This window comes from Colletotrichum chrysophilum (genome assembly GCF_026319265.1).
Source record: "Colletotrichum chrysophilum strain AFK26 chromosome Unknown scaffold_13, whole genome shotgun sequence".
Taxonomy (NCBI): domain Eukaryota; kingdom Fungi; phylum Ascomycota; class Sordariomycetes; order Glomerellales; family Glomerellaceae; genus Colletotrichum; species Colletotrichum chrysophilum.
The window spans coordinates 125,980-141,858 of record NW_026517300.1 but is presented as its reverse complement, the minus strand read 5'-3'; the positions used below and the strand labels follow the sequence as shown (position 1 = coordinate 141,858).

At 56.9% G+C, this 15,879-nt stretch overlaps 5 protein-coding genes across 5 annotated transcripts; 3 read left to right on the top strand and 2 right to left on the bottom strand.

The window, feature by feature from the left end:
• Positions 1 to 3,474: 3,474 nt before the first annotated feature.
• On the top strand, positions 3,475 to 4,606 carry COL26b_002568 (uncharacterized protein; the record flags this gene model as incomplete). The annotated part of the gene is made up of 3 exons (XM_053175483.1): positions 3,475 to 3,525; positions 3,614 to 3,966; positions 4,036 to 4,606. The coding sequence occupies 3 exons, from the start codon at positions 3,475 to 3,477 to the stop codon at positions 4,604 to 4,606; spliced, it is 975 nt and encodes a 324-aa protein (XP_053040487.1).
• An 840-nt stretch (positions 4,607 to 5,446) lies between these two features.
• Positions 5,447 to 6,406, bottom strand: COL26b_002567 (uncharacterized protein; the record flags this gene model as incomplete). The annotated part of the gene is made up of 1 exon (XM_053175482.1): positions 5,447 to 6,406. One exon carries the CDS (start codon positions 6,404 to 6,406, stop codon positions 5,447 to 5,449), a length of 960 nt encoding a protein of 319 aa, XP_053040486.1.
• A 1,511-nt stretch (positions 6,407 to 7,917) lies between these two features.
• Positions 7,918 to 8,404, top strand: COL26b_002566 (uncharacterized protein; the record flags this gene model as incomplete). The annotated part of the gene is made up of 2 exons (XM_053175481.1): positions 7,918 to 8,061; positions 8,216 to 8,404. 2 exons carry the CDS (start codon positions 7,918 to 7,920, stop codon positions 8,402 to 8,404), a joined length of 333 nt encoding a protein of 110 aa, XP_053040485.1.
• Positions 8,405 to 9,473: 1,069 nt separating this feature from the next.
• COL26b_002565 (uncharacterized protein) lies at positions 9,474 to 11,517 on the top strand (the record flags this gene model as incomplete). The annotated part of the gene is made up of 3 exons (XM_053175480.1): positions 9,474 to 9,506; positions 9,589 to 10,951; positions 11,015 to 11,517. The coding sequence occupies 3 exons, from the start codon at positions 9,474 to 9,476 to the stop codon at positions 11,515 to 11,517; spliced, it is 1,899 nt and encodes a 632-aa protein (XP_053040484.1).
• Positions 11,518 to 12,053: 536 nt separating this feature from the next.
• Positions 12,054 to 15,611, bottom strand: COL26b_002564 (uncharacterized protein; the record flags this gene model as incomplete). The annotated part of the gene is made up of 2 exons (XM_053175479.1): positions 12,054 to 15,438; positions 15,496 to 15,611. 2 exons carry the CDS (start codon positions 15,609 to 15,611, stop codon positions 12,054 to 12,056), a joined length of 3,501 nt encoding a protein of 1,166 aa, XP_053040483.1.
• Between the last annotated feature and the right edge of the window lie 268 nt (positions 15,612 to 15,879).

Here is a 15,879-nt window from a genome sequence, read left to right as displayed (position 1 = left end):
TAATCGCAACGACTTATTGAAGCGCGGAAAGTGGTGGTGGTCTCACGCTGTCTTGGATTCCCTTTCCTCAATGCAGGGCGGTGCACCCTCGGGGCTTCGGAGACCTGCGACCAGAGACAGGCCGCCCTCACCATGTCTTCCTCACCTTGTCCTTCTTCAGCAGCAACAAATTGTCATCTATCTGAGGGGTCGATTTCAGACGGGCTCCGTGGGGGACTGCGGGCTTACCTCACCCACGATATTAGGAAGGGCCATCTTCCACCCAGTGTAGCAATGCTATTGCTGCTCGCGACATGCTATCGCTGAGAGCTGCATGGCATCACCCAACCAGACCAAGACTGCCCGCCTGCCTCCAGGCTCTCCTTCTGGCCCGTGGCTTGCCGCATCGCCATGCGAGGCATACCTCACGACTGGACGAGATTTTCCAAATTGCATCAGACACGCACCGATGGCCCGCGACTTGTCTGACCCGTTTTGCCCAAGTGCTCCAGCCACTTGAGGCGAGTCCCCTACGAAGCGAGCGCTTCTCACGCTCTCAGCACCTTGGGACGATGGAGTCGTCTCAATGCCCTTCCTCTTCCGTTGTCCGTTCTCTTACAACGCCGCAACCTGTGAGGGGGGAGGGGGCTACGCAATCGCAACGTGCTGGCGACACCTCCTGTCTCGACGGATGGGCTCATTGGCTGGGCTGGGAAGGGACGAAGTTTTGACTTTTGCTTCTTCTGCTGGTCTGCTTGCGTGCTGCGAATGCTAAAGCAGCAGAAAAGATGGGATGAGACCTAATACATCAGAGTGTCCAGCCCAGTGTCCGAGAGTCCGCATGGTTTCGCGACGCGAGCAGGAGTTGGGAGCAAAGAGCAGGCAATCAATCACAGCACTGCAGAAAAGAGTGCGTGCGGCGGCCGCTTCTCTAGTCTGGGAAAGAGACTGGAGGCTCCATCTGAATTGCTACGTGATGATAGATCCTCACGTGGATGCTGTCGCACATACCCCTCGTTTGTTCCCGCAGTAAAAGTCTACGCGACGATGATTGCTACACTGCGACTCTGACGGACGATGTCTGTGATATAGGCATCCATCCTACGATATAGGCGAGCGACAAGCGTGTGTTTGGGGGCCAAGGGGGTGGTGACTGACAGCGGTGCAGGGCGATCTCCCATGCCCACCGCCCACGATTCACATCGCTAACAATAGCTGTCCGGCTGTGGTACGGATCCTCTGGGGAAACGACGAGAGAGTTTTGTTTCCCGTAATTTTCCCATTTTCTGAGTTTTCTTTTTTTATACCTGCCGTATCCGTTCCTACCCTTCATTTTCGCCTCGAGTCAAAAACAGTTCGCAGATGCAGCATTGAGATATGTTGATGGTTGCGAGCTGGGATTGCGTGAAAGCGTAAAGGAGAAATATCCCGCTACCCGTCGGAAACATGTTTACCTTGCGGCTTCAGCTGAGCATACCATCCTGAAGGAGGGTGAGACTGTGTAAGACTGAGGATGAGGGTTGGGGACTTCCCAGGTTTGAAGGGTTGAAGACCACACGATCCATGGACGAGAACAGATGTGGCCCATGGACAATCAAGATGCCGTACTCGCCGTGGAACATCATCGCATGACTTTACTCATCAAACAATCCATCACGTCACGCATCTCTGATCCGCCTACGGGACGAGATGCCGTCCACCAGCGTGCAGTATGGGCTGCATCTGTGTGCTATCGTAAGGCAGCCCAACGTCTGAGCTAGCGCTGCTGTCACTGATCCCTAGCGCCCGAGGAACAGCGCGGAAGAGGAAGAAACAGCACCAACGAGCCATCAACGACGGAAGAAGAATGCACACGAAGAAGAAAATTCTGGCGCTCTCGCAGTTTCGGAGGCGCTGGGAGTTGAGGGGGGGCGAGTTGTGCGGCGCATCACCCCCCGTCTCAGACGGTCTCCGTCTGGGGCATGTCTCACACCCTGGACAATCAGCCCAAGGTTGTTCCATGCCAAGGGTCGTCGAATCCACTGCGCTTTGCTGCTCCAGGCCAGCATCTCCGATCGAAGCCTGCCAGAGATCCTCGACAGCGAGTCGGCAAGGCTCCCTGGATGTTCTTTCTTCTCTTTTCTTTTCTTGGCTGCCCTGAAGTGCGCAGGGCTAGGCTGGGTCCCGCCTACCGGCTACCGCGCAGCAGCAGCAGCTGCAGCTGGTTCCTGAACGACATCCCTGTCTTTGCATGTCTTCGCCCCTGTCTCTCGTCAGGAACCGCCTGCTTCTGCATTTCCCAGAGAGGCGGCGAAACGGGCAAGTCGTGACTGCTTCCCTTGCAAGTTGCCATCATCTGGGCCTCTGCCTCTGGGGGACCCTCTTGTCTGAGTCTCGCCCTTTCGACCAAGACCCAGAGATCGTACCAGCCGAGACCCCATCCCACGCCGTTCTGGTGTCTTTCCGCCGCGCTGCTACCCACTAGCCAACTTGGCATCAATTTGGCAACCGGTAAGCCGAAGCCTAAAGAGCCAATCTAGACGCCGGAGAGCGGCGTACCTTAATGGTCCTGGGCATTCCTGGGCGAGGGTGGTGAGTCGTGATGACCGCCGGTGGTCCCCTTATTTTCCCTTCCTCTCGCGATGTTCGTATTGTCCATCGGCTCACTCCAAGCCCACCCCTAAAGCTGCGAGCGTCGTGCCTCTCTACTACCTCCCGTCCGATCTCTCTCTTCCTTCTTCTGCCCATTTGGCTCTCGCGTCTTCGAATTCTACGAAACTCTGTTTTGGGCTTGTTATAGCATAGCATTTCCTAGGTGGGAACACGGGAAAGACGGCATACCGTGACCTTTTCGCTCTTTGACCGAGCACCACTCCAACAACATCATCTTTCATACGATACACCCTCCACACCCGTGACCCGTCCCATCCATCACACCACACCCACACCCCCCTGCCCGTGTGTTTGGTCGACTCTCATCAGTCTCCATCCCGCTACCGCTACCCTTTCCATTCAGGTACCAGCCTGGCAAGAGAGAGTCCCCACACGCCCACCACGGCTCCCCTGCTGCTCTTCTTCTCTCTCACTTCATTACTCAAAGGTCTTGGCCGTCCTATCTCTCGCCAAACTCTCCGGACAATGTTCTGCAGGTGGCCACCTGCTTGCCCGTAACTCTACTCCTCCTGCCTCCTCCTCCCCTTCTCTACCTTTACTCCCCTCACCCATCGTAATCGCGAACCTGGACCGGAGGGTAAGAGTAGTGCGAAGGTTTAACGGAACACTCTCCACCAAACAGAACACTCTTTTACAGCAATCACCATAGATAGGGTTGATCCCACCGAACTTCACCGACGGCTGGTCTGTTGCGGTAACCAAAAACGCTCTTTACACGGAAATCGACCTGTTAGTTGGGAAAGGAAATCAGGAAACATACGTCTGGAACAACAAAGTCGAGAAACGCTGGCGACGTCTCACGGTCACCAGCTTTCTTCTCGCAAACCATATTCAGAGCCCACGATGAGGCAAAGTACACTCTTCGCCGTGGCAGCTCTATCAACATTCGCTCAGGTGAGTTTTACACCGGGAAACTTGGGCTGGATATGACGAAAAAAAAAGGGGACAAGGAAGAAGAGGCGACTTACACATAAAATCACAGGGCGCGGTAGTCGACAGGAAGGATACGCTTCAACCCAGGCAGATTGTCAACATTGGAGGGAATGGCGAGGTGGATGTGCAAGGAAATGGCGCGGTGCAGGTGAAGACGGTCAAGGCCGAGAACATCCAGGGCCTGACGGGAGCCAACAACGGCGGCATCCTCGCGGGCATTCTCGACGCACTCAACGGCGCCAACAGAGGCAACCGACAGAACAACAAGGGCCACCACGGCAAGGGCAAGACCAACAACAACAACTGCCCGCCGCCGCCGCCCCCGTTGACAGTGACCAAGACCGTCTACAACAATGCCTCGATCCCCGCGCCGTTGACGGTTTTCGTCACGCAAGCTGCTCCGTACGTTCTTCCTCGATATGCCGTTGTGGGGATCTCTACGGGACTTCAAAAGTACTAACATGTCGATAGCCCTCCCGTGACAGTAACTCAAAGTAATGCTCCTCCGCCACCGCCGCCACCACCCGCGGCTCCTCTCGTGCCGCCCGCCGCACCACCGCCGGCACCTCCTCCGGCTGCTACGCCATCGACACCTGCTCCCATCGCAGCTGGTAAGATCACTCTCGTCCTCCAGTTCCAAACCAGACTAACACCAGCCCCAGAACCTCCCGCCGCCGCTCCCCAACCACCGGCAGCGCAACCCCCTGCGGCGTCGCAGCCCGCAGCCCTCCCGCAAGTCGGCGCCAACCCCGCCCAGGGCAATAACCCGACGACGTCTCTCAACCTCGGCGGCCTCAACGGCGGCGCCAACAACAATAACCAGCCCGCCGTCGCCCCCGCCGTCCCCGCCGCGACGGTGCCCGCCGCCGTCAACAACCCGGCCGCCGCCCAGCCCGGCGTCAGCGGCCTCCAGCTCAGCAGCAAGCTCGTCCTCGGCAACCTCGTGCAGCAGACCATCGGCCTCCAGGCCCGCGCAACGCCCGACGCGCAGGTCCACGCGGCGGTCATGCCCGCGGGCTGGAAGGAGGACGACGGGGCGTGAGTGCCTGTGGTTGGTTAGCATTGGAAGTTGGCACGAAACCGCCTTTCTATACCCGGACTTCCTCGCCGAACTTTATCGACTCTTTCACTTCATACGCGAAGCGTAATTGTTGGATTTGCAGCTGGGAGACCGAAGAGGGGGAGGGCATCGTTGACGAGATGAAAGCACGGTTTGCAGCAGCGGCATACGAATACCCTAGAAGACGTTTGGTTGGATTTACTTTTTTCGATTCTTGGTGGGCGGAAGTGGTGGTACTAATCGGTATTCCAAAAGGAGAAGGGGGGATGAATGAGTATTGGTACATAGGAGGAAGATGAAGCGGAACGTCACCGGACAATGAAAGGGGAACAAGGTCATCTTCTCCCCTTTTCATGACCGGTTGCGCGAAGCGAAGAGTTAATCGGCCGCTCCTCCGTTTTTGACGAGGAAGTGTTGGATGAGGAGCGGCCAGCAGGCTTTCACACACACAAAAAACCCCAGTTGTATATAATTCATTTCTCTATTTGACACACACACACACACAAAAGCACACCATCACCAAACCCTCTGAAAAGCACTCTTCACACATCACACCTAGCTTACGATAGCATTGCACGAATCGGAGAATGAGCAAGTCTCATGAATGCCTATGCTGGCGTGGTGCGTGAAACAACATTGTCCCCTCCTGGCTACTATGCATATCGCACAGAGAGTGTAAGTTGTAGAAAAACAAGTTGCAAGGCTGATGATATTCATGCTCTTCTTGGTTTTCGACAGGGGTATCATAAGGGTTAAATGACATGCTGCCCAGCCCATCGATTCTGCTCTCCTTCAAGCTCGTCGCGGAGCCCACTGCCAGTTCTATGATGACGCCTTCTCCTTTTCCTTCTGCGCTAACCTCAACTTCTTCGCCTGCCTCTTGCTGATGGTCGGCTGCGGGCTGTCCCCCGAGTCATCAGGCGTCTTGCGCTTCTGGGCGTTGCCTGACTTGTCGCCGCCCTGCTTGGCCTTGCCGTCCTTCTTCCCCTCGGCCTTCTTCTTGGCCTCATCCTCCGCCCGCCCGCCGACCTCGAGAACATTCACAACTCCTCTAAAGCCAGTCCTCTTGATCCCCTCGTTCGCCACCACGCCGCGCGGGTTCACGCCCAGCGCCTCCGTGCCCTTGTCGCTGCCGAGCCCCCACACGGCCATCAGGTTCACCACGTCCGCCGGCGCGCGGAGGTCGAGCGCGGACCTGGCCTCGCTGCTGACGACGACACCGCGGCCCTTTGTCGCGCGGAGGAGCGACGCCAGGTTGGAGATGAAGAGCGCTCTCGCGCGGGCGTCCGGCGGGCCCTGGCCCCCGGGCGCCGAGAGCACCTGGGAGTAGCACACCTCGAAGCGCACGCCGCGGGCAACGGCGGCCATCAGCGGCTTGGGGCGGAAGTGGAAGGGGAAGTGCTGGGTCATGTCGAGGGAGATGAGGGAGGGCTCGGCCATGTTGAGGCAGGCGGCCTGGAAGGCCTTTTCGGTGGTGGGGCGGACGGCGAGGATGTCGTAGGCTGCGGCGAGGGCGGGCAGGCGGTAGTTCTGGGCGGGGTCGGCGAGGAGGATCGTTGCGCGGTGGAGGACCGTCGGCGTCTTTGTGGATTGTGAGGGTGTCGTTGTCGTTGTTGGTGGGAATTTCGGGAGGGGATTCGTTATTTGTGATGGGATCGGGGGTGTTACTGTGTGGTTGAGGGCAACTACTGCGTAGCCCAGTGACGAGGCAAAGTTGACTGTGCGGTTGAGTTCGTCGCGGGGCGTGGAGGGTGTCCACGGGATATTGAGGTCGTAGAGCATTTTTGAAGCTATCGCGGGTTGGCTGGCCGTCTGGTGTAAGAGTCAGAGGTTGCCAGAGTCTCCTGCCGTCAGGGGCGGCTGTCTATTCCCAATGCGATCTCAGCGGGACAATGCGGTCCTCGAATCTGTCTTTGCACCCCAGAAATGGCTCTCGTCGCGATATTGTGTTGGGCAGTCGAATGTCGCGTGGTTGTGCAGCTTTGCGACGCGGGTGGAAATTTTTCGAGGCAGTCGGAGATCGGTGAAGTTGGTTCCGCGGTGCGGGCGGCATGACGCTATGGGGAGAGAGTTGAACCATCGGCGGGGGTACTTCGGGCGTGCATGGCGCTAAGAAGTTTACGCTAGTGGGCACCTGGAAGCCACCCGGCGGTCTGTCAGGCCCGTCACCTTTTCGGGGCTGTCGCGTTGCAGCGGCGGGAAGGACGGGCGGGAACATCGGGCAGGAGTGGAGGCGCAAGGGCGGGTGACGCTATCGCCTCATCGTCATCGGCTGCCTCAACTCTCTGCTGAAGCTTTTCTGGTGATGACAGAAGGCGATGGCATTCACGGACTCGTTTGTAAGGGTGTTGTTGGAGAGGCAATAGACGACGCAAGGCCTATGGCGCAGTTTCTACTGTGGCTGCAGCAGCAATCTGGATCTCGAAAGCTGTCGGTAGTCCACGGATGACCCCGGGTTTTCAGCTGAGCGAGTCGAGCTGGGAGTGACCTCGCTCCGAAAGCATGAGCCTAAATCTAAAGGGAATTTCCCCTCACTATGTCTTTTACTGCATAAGAATTGCAGATGATGGGGTAGAGAACTGTACTGCATTACTTGCTTCTCCTGTCACGAAGCACGCTCCATCGCCAAGATGTCAGAGAGGTCACGGGCTGCCTCTCGACTTCCCATGCCCCAGTCTTCAAGAGAAGGTTCGAAAGGCCTTCTCTTGCCTCCGAGAGACATGCCGTGCTTGCAAGTGAATGATGTTGGCGGGCACTTCTTTCGACAGGAACGCCAAGGATGCACCGCCTCGCCAGTACACGCAAGACCAGTGACACACCAACTCGATCGCCGGGCCATCAATCAGCGTCCGCAGTTCATCCCTCTTTTCTTTTCGTGCCAGTCGTATCATTCCCTCAGCTTGCTGGTCAGAAAAAAAAAGCTTGGGCCACCCTGTAAAAAGCCATTGAGTAGCCCCCTTCTTCACGCCTATCAGAAATCGACTTTCTCCTAGGCGTGCAACTTAAACACCCCGTTGGTCCCCTCCCAAGCCAACTGCTTCTACGGACATCCAACGCTTCCGGCTCACTCTCCTGCAACCACCGGCTTACCTAGGACGCGAGTCGGGCTCACTATTTTTTGAATGGGAAGCGCGCCGTGTACTTCGTAAAAAAAACCGTTTGAGCGCGACTTCGACAGACGCCAATCCGATTGAGAGCCGGGACTGCATCATCAGCCGACGTCCAAAGATCCCGCCAAACTACTGCACCTGTGCGCCGCGTCTTGCGCCGAACACTCCGATCCGACCGCCGAAATGTTCTTCTTCTTCGTGTGCGGCGAGCACACCTTCCGCAAGCCCGTCGAGGGCTACGAGGGCATGGTGTGCCAGTGCTACAATTGCGGCAACATGGCCGGTCACGTCATCAAGAGCCATCCGTGGTTCACCTTTTGCTGGATTGTGAGTCCGATTCTGAACGTGGCCTCATCTTGGCGCATCACAGCCTCGCTGGTTGCCATTGGAGCAAGCGACCCCAGGCTGTCAAGACTTGATACTGCGAAACTTTCGCTCAACGAACCGTCTGATAGAGCGCAGCTAACAATCCATGTCCTAGCCCGTCATTCCTTTGTCATTCAAGGGCTACACCGACGTAGTATGCCATATTTGCAACTTTGCCCAGCCGTTGGAGAACAGACCGGATGTCACGGCAATGAAGGGTGGCGGGGGCTACCAGCAGCATCCCCAGCCGGTTCATGGACAGCCTCCTCAGGGCTGGGGACAGCAACAGCCCCATTACGGATGATTTGTTTCTAGTAGCAGGGGACCATGACTTGCGCCGACTTCATGTGTTTCGGGGAAAGGCTCACAGCATCGACCCTGGGTTAATGAAGGTGCCGGAGATGTTCATGTCCTCCGGTCACCTCGAAACGCACAAGATGCAGGGGAGTCTTCAGCTGGGTTCTGGGAAAAGATACCAAGTTCGCGGGCGTTTGGGCAATGATTACCATTATGAGTATCAATGTGACGAATCAAGCAATTTCTTAACAACATCATGCAGGGGATGATCACTATCGGGCAGTTGGTGATAAAGAGCTTTATGCGGGCCGAAACATCGGGATCAATTGAAGATGGCCAATGGAGAATTGCAGAAAGACGGAACAAATGCCTCTCGAAGCTTCATTGAGTTTCTCGGCCTACACATGGCAGAAATGAGGTTCTGTATTTGCCGTTTTTCATTGACATTTACCTAGTACTGCACCTACTCCAGCCTACTGAGGCGGAAAGAGACATGGATTTCATATTCTGAGCAGCGGTGCTCATTGTCTACTGTGCGGTCATTCAAATCGCTATTTCCAAGTATTTATTTTTGACGCATCGATTTTGAGATCATTGAGCTGGAAGTAGAAACAGGAGTGACCGAGCTGTCGTGCGTTCTCAGTCTCATTCGACCATTTCATCAGTGATGGCTACTCTCATCTCCAACTCGCAACAACTCTTGATCAAATTAGACAAATCCATATTTTCAAGTACTCTTGGAAGACCTATAATCATTGATCTAAAAATCGATCAAAAACGTTGAGTTTCCTAACAACCATGTACCTTATGATGAGGTTGACTTGAGAGCATTCACTCTGAGGTATGACGTACAAGCTTCAGCCACATGTGGATTTGTGGCGGTGCAGCGCTCTGAACTCTTTCCTACTGCTTCCGTCATGTCGACAAAAGCATCGGACAAACCACCAATGAACCTCGGCCATCTTACGATCTCCAGAGAAACCCCAACTGCGATCGTCTGCGTGATGCTCGTCGCGCAGTAACGACACCCCATCCCAACGAACCTCTCTCGATCTCCCGAGATCAACTACTCTACAATGGCGTCCGCAAAGCGAGGGCCATCGGTTCTTGTTCGTCGCAACCTCTCCCGTCCCATCAACATTGAATTATTTTGATTGAATCTCGTCCCACTAACGCAAGCTTCGGCCACAGGTGACCGACTCGCGAGAACGCCCACCGCCCCGCGGCGCCCTTCAGCGCCAGAACACGGGCATCGGCGCCGTCCAAGGCCGCCCGGCCATGCGCTTCATCTCCGTCGACAACGTCCTTTACCATGCCTCCGAGATCCCCTCAGGCCAGCCCCGTGTGGCGCCGCCTGCACCTCAACGACCCGGCGCTGTCGGCACCTCTGCCAGCGTAGCAGGATCCCGCCGCGTCAGTGCCGGCCCTGGCGGTGGCGGCAGCAGCGGCCTCCCGAACCTGCAGTCCCGAACCGGCCAGCAAAATATGCCGTCGCGCACGACGAAAATCAGCGAGAAGCTCGTCTTGCTACCCGAGACCGACGACAAGCCAGGCTCCGATGAGGATCTCGACGAGGAGGCGAGCTGGATGGCGCGGCAGATGGAGGAAGAGGAGAACCGCCCCCTGCGCGACGAAGAGCTCGACGTGCTCCGCAAACGGGGCGGCATCCGCGGCAAGTCGTACGCGGAGCGTCTGCCCAAAGTGCAGCGCAAGGAGAAGCTGGCCCGCTTGACGGCTTACTGCACCGCACAGTCGTATAAGATGCAGTCCACAGCCGAGTTCCTCCGCAAGAAGCACGAGGCCAAGACGAAGCTCTACGACGACTGCCTCTACGTGATCTACTCGCTGCCGCTGCTCAACGGCAACGAGGGCTACCGCGTGCGCAGCCGGCCCATCGTCAAGACTCCCGGCAGCGGCAAGACAGTGCTCGACTTGGAGATTGAGCGGAGCGAGCAGCGGGACCATCACGAAGGCTACTTTGACGAATTTGCATACTCGGGTAGCCCCGTGAACGGAAACGGCACATACGATGACTCGCTGCGGCACCGCGAGCAGAGTCCCGACGACGGGAGCGCGTCGCCCTTCGCGCGGCTAGCGCCCGACGCGAAGAACTTTGCGGAGGTGTTCTTATTCTCCTATGGCGTCGTGGTGTTTTGGAACTTCACAGAGTACCAGGAGAAGGACATCCTGGCCGATTTGACATTTGCGCAGAACGAGAACGGATTGTCCCTGATCACGAGGCCCCTCGACGAGGATGACTTTGAGACGGAGGAGTTCCACTTTGAGTACAGCGCCGACGTGAAGAGGCCGCGCATCTTCAACGACATGATTACACTGCTGCCGCGGGGCGACCACATGGTGAAGCTGACCATCAGCCACGCCATCGCGCAAAGCACCAAGCTGTGTCTTTTCGAGGAGCGCATGAGCGAGACCATGCTGGACGCGCAGCACGTGCCCAAACGACTTGCCCTCACAGGCGAGCTCAACATGACGAGAACGGAAATCGTCAAGATTCTGGGACGCCTGTTCAAGTCTCGTGTCGACATCAATCTCTGTAAGTTTTACTTCTCACGCCGCCGGATTCTGCAGACCAGAACCCTAACATTGCACCCCATAGCATCAAACATTCTTGACGTGCCCAACTTCTTCTGGGACTCGGAACCGACTCTGCACCCGCTCTACGTCGCCATCCGCGAGTACCTCGAGATCGACCCGCGCATCAAGGTCCTCAACGAACGGTGCCGCGTGTTCCTCGATCTCGCCGAGATCCTCGCCGACTCCGTCGCCGACGCCAAGATGAGCTACATCACCTGGATCATCATCGTCCTCATCGTCATCTCCATCCTCGTCACCGTCACCGAGGTAGGCCTCCGCTTCGGCATCCTGTCAAAGAACAACGGCAAGGGCGGCGAAAAGGCGGACCTTGTCGCCGTGCCCTTGATCGGCGCCGGGAGCGGACAGCAGCAGATGCAGCTGCCCGGTAGTGTCAAGTGGGAGCTGGAAAAGAGGAATGTCAGTGTCGAGGAGGTGCGCCTGTGGAGCCGGATGCTGTGCGAAGAGGAGGGCGAGGGGGCGAAGTGCGGCGGTCAGATCGTTGGCGAGACGTATGCTGGAGTCTGACGAGATCGCTCTCGACGAGTGCCATATTCGTTTGTAATTTGCATAGCATGGCGTTAGGGCGTTTTCTTTCCTTCCGGAATGGGACATAACATGGGCAAAAGGGACAACACTCTTATTACTTCTGCACAGCAACGCATAGTCTAGGGACGGATGGATTAGGAGCAAGTGGATTAGAAAACACGGTGCAAAGCCAGAAAAGTAGCCAATGATACCGGGTCGCTAAAATCTGCTCACCATCACCGTGAGTGTTCAAGCAAAGGCGACAGAGGAAGACGAGGTTGTTAAAAGTACTTCATGATTCCACTCCAATGCTATGCTACCGTAAAGCCAATGCAGACACAAAACCCCAGCCAAACGCACGCCACTCAAAGGAGACTGCGTCAACTGAACGTGTGTCGAAAAGCCTATATTTTCTAATCGTGGGGAAGAAAACCCTTATTGAACACCCTTTTGTAGTGATCCCCATTATTCTAACAACTATCCACAAAAATACAACAAAGAAACACAGGAAACGCCCCTTTTGCTTTTCAAGTTCTCTACTCGTCCCGGTCCGCCATGTTGGCCAGAGGCACATAACCCTGGTCCTGCGTCCGCCTGCCTCTGAGGCGACGGACGACGTACTTGACCCTGTTGACGATACCGAAGCCGCGGCGCTTGGTTTGCGCGGACGGGTCGACCATGTAGCTAGGGCGGGTCCAGAACTTGAGCAGCAGGGAGGAGACGACGACGCTGACGGAGGAGCAGGCCATCGCGGCGCCGGCGGCCATGGGGTGCAGGTGGAAGCCGAACGGGAGGAAGACGCCCATCGCGAAGGGCAGACCGATGGCGTTGTAGAGGCAGGCCCATGCGAGGTTGAGCTTGATACGGTTGAAGATGGAGCGGGCGAGGTGGAGGGCGGCGGGGATGTCCATGAGGTCGGTGGGGCGCATGAGGACAACGTCTGCGGCTTCCATGGCGACATCGGTTCCAGAGGCCATGGCGATACCAACGTCGGCGGTCGCGAGGGCGGGGGAGTCGTTGATGCCGTCACCGACCATACCGACGCACTCGCCTTGGTCTTGGAGCTGCTGGACGATAGCCTGCTTCTGATCCGGAGACACGCCAGCGAACACATTGTCGGGTGAGATGCCAACGGCAGCGGCCACGGCGACCGCAGTGGAGCGCTGGTCACCAGTGACGATGGCAGTCTTGATCTTCATGCGGTGGAGGACAGCAATAGCGGCGGCAGCACCCTCCTTGATTGTGTCGGAGAGGCAGAGGTGGCCGGTGTACGAGCCGTCAATGGCGACGAAGATGTTGGTGGTTCCGGCGGAGGTGCTCTTGGCACTGGAGTTGGCCTTGACGTTGAGTTGCTCGGACGCCTCGACCGCTTCGGCGGGGACATTGACGTTGTTTTCGCGGAGGAAGCGGACGTTGCCCAGGAGGACGCGGTAGCGGGTGCGGTTGTTGGTGACAGCCGGCTCGACGAGTGCGTTGATGCCCTTGCCGACGGCGGCTTTGAACTCGCCTACACTGCCCTCGAGAGTTGCCTCCTCGTCCAGGCCAAGTTCCGTCTTAGCAGCACCCAGAACAGCTCTGCCAACAGGATGCTCGCTGCCCATCTCGGCAAGGCCAACAATATGCCACCAGAGGCGGCGTCTCCATTCGCTGTCTTGCCAGGCCGGGAGGAGGTTCATCTTGGCGACGCTCATTTTGCCATAGGTAATGGTACCGGTCTTGTCGAGAACGATCTGGGTAATTCTAGTAGTAGTCTCCAAGGCAGCTCCACCCTTGACGAGGATTCCGTTCTCTGCGCCAATGCCGGTGCCCACCATGACCGCAGTAGGAGTGGCCAAACCGAGGGCGCAGGGGCAGGCAAAGACAATGACGGAAATGCACAGCTTCACGCACACCATGATCTTGCCACCACTAGCCTCCTCGGTAAAGACCTTTGGTGGGTTTGCAAGGACATGACTGAGGACCATCCAGACAATGAAAGTCATGAAACCGAGGAACAGAATAGTAGGGACAAAGTAACCAGCAAGAGTATCAGCAAGTCGCTGAATAGGAGCGCGCGTGGTCTGAGCATCCTGGACAAGCTTGACAATCTGGCTCAGCTGAGTATCGCGTCCGGCTCTCGTGACTCTGAAATCAACACGCCCGTGGCCGTTGACAGTTCCACCAATGAAGAAGCTGCCCTTCTTCTTCTGGACAGGCATGGCTTCACCGGTAACCATGGACTCGTCGACGTAGGTCTCACCACGGACGAGCACACCGTCTGCAGGGATCTTGTCACCAGGGCGCAGGATAACGACGTCGCCAACCTGGAGAAGCTCAGTAGGGATGACCTTCTCTTCAGCGGCGTGACCATCACGGTTGGGGGTCTTGGGCTCGCCGGAGGCCGCAGCGTTCTCCCAGCCTTCAGCAGCCTTCTCGGCGGCAATCGGGTCGGCGTAGATGGTGGCCATGGAGGGGGCCAAAGACATCAGCCGCGAAAGAGCCTTGGAAGTCTGACCCTTGGCTCGGTTCTCCAAGAAGCGGCCGAGAGTGACGAAGGTGATAAGCATGGTGCTGGTGTCGAAGATGGTGGCAGGTCTGGTGTGAGGAGGGAAGAGGAATGACACCAGCATAGCCATGATACTGAAGAAAAAGGCACACGAGGTACCGAGGATGACGAGGACGTCCATGGTCGGCGATCCATGCTTAATGGACTTCCAGCCAGAAATATAGAAACGTTTTCCAATGCCGAATTGGACGGGTATCGTAAGGGCCAAACAGACAAGATCGCCGAGGAAAATGCCAGGAAGAAGCTCCCAGCTGCCAAAGTCTATCGCGGGGAAACACATGGGAATAATCATGCTGATAAAAAAGACGGGGATGGCGAAGGAGAGCGACATCTTGAAGGCTCTCCTCCACTCGTTGATTTCGCGGGTCTTGGCGAGCGACTCAAGCTGGGCGTTGTTGTCGTCGTTATCGGAAACCAGAGCGTTGAGACCCTCGGCCTCAACGGCCTCGACAATGCCTCGCAGGCCGATGATGTTTGGCTGATGGGTGACAGTCAATCTGGAGGTGGCCAGACTGAGTTTAGCCGAGTTGATGCCCGGGATGGATGACAGCTTTGCTTCCAGTGCCAAGGCTTGTGTGGCGTCCGGGTTTCCGTAGACCTTGAACTGCGCGGTAGAAGATGCGCCACCGTGCGTAGACGTTTCGAAGGCGGTAGACAGGATTTCAGCACCGAACCCTCTGTCCTCGATGATCTCGGCAATCTTCTCCGCATGCAGCTTCGTCGTGTCGTGAGTAATTACCGCGCGCTCAGCCAGCAGACTGATGTTGAAGCGCAACACGCCATCCACCTCTTTGAAACCGCCCTCAACGGCGGATGTACAAGCTCCACAGGTCATGCCCTCAATCGCGACGGTTGTTGTCGCTACTGAGCTGCTCGGGTTGGTGCTAGCTCTGGGCTTCTCCTGCTGGGCACTTCCACTGTCCACGATCTCGGCGCCGAAGCCTCTGTCCTCGATGATTTCGGCAATCTGGTCGGCGGTCAACAGATCCGGATCGTGCTCGATGACGGCTCTTTCTGAAAGCAGCGATATGCTGAAGCTCTTGACACCCGGTACATCCTTGAATCCGCCCTCCACGGCTGACGTGCAGGCGCCGCAAGTCATCCCCTCAATCGCAATCGTTGTCGTCAGCATTCCGCTGTCCTCTTCGGCGTCGAACAGGTTCTGGTCTGTGGGGAACATGGGTGACGGCAGGTCGGTGGACAGTACTTCGGCGTCAAATCCTCGGTCTTCAATAATCTCTGCAATCTGATCGGCGGAGATCGCTTCCGGGTTGTGCATGACCACGGCGCGCTCCATGACCAAGCTGACGGAGACGCTGCCAACACCCTCGACGCCCTTGAAGCCCGACTCGACTGCGGATGTGCAAGCGCCGCAACTGGAACATATTGTTAGCACGATGCGACACAAGTTTTGGTAGCACAGTCCAACTCACGTCATGCCGCCAACCTTGAGCGTTGTCGTCGCCCACTGTGTCGCAGTCGGGGTCGCTAGAGTAGCCCTGGGCCGACTGTCGTCGGGCCCCGGGACTTTGATATTCGGAGGAGCCATTGTTTCTGTGGTACTTGGCTATCGATGCGCCTTGAAAATGATGTTGTCGGAAGTAGGGCCAGCCTCGGTCTTCGTTCGTGCTTCGGTCTCGGGTAGGTTTCCAGCTATCTGGCTCACGCCTTCATCGTAGGGCTAGCTGTCCATATGGCGAATGGAATTTTGAGTTCGGTAACCTTGGCCGAAAGTATGTAAACGGCAGGAGACGGATAGACTTCTCGAGGAAGAAAGGGGGGGCTCCAGAAGACCGGCTTCCGAGGAATATGTACGA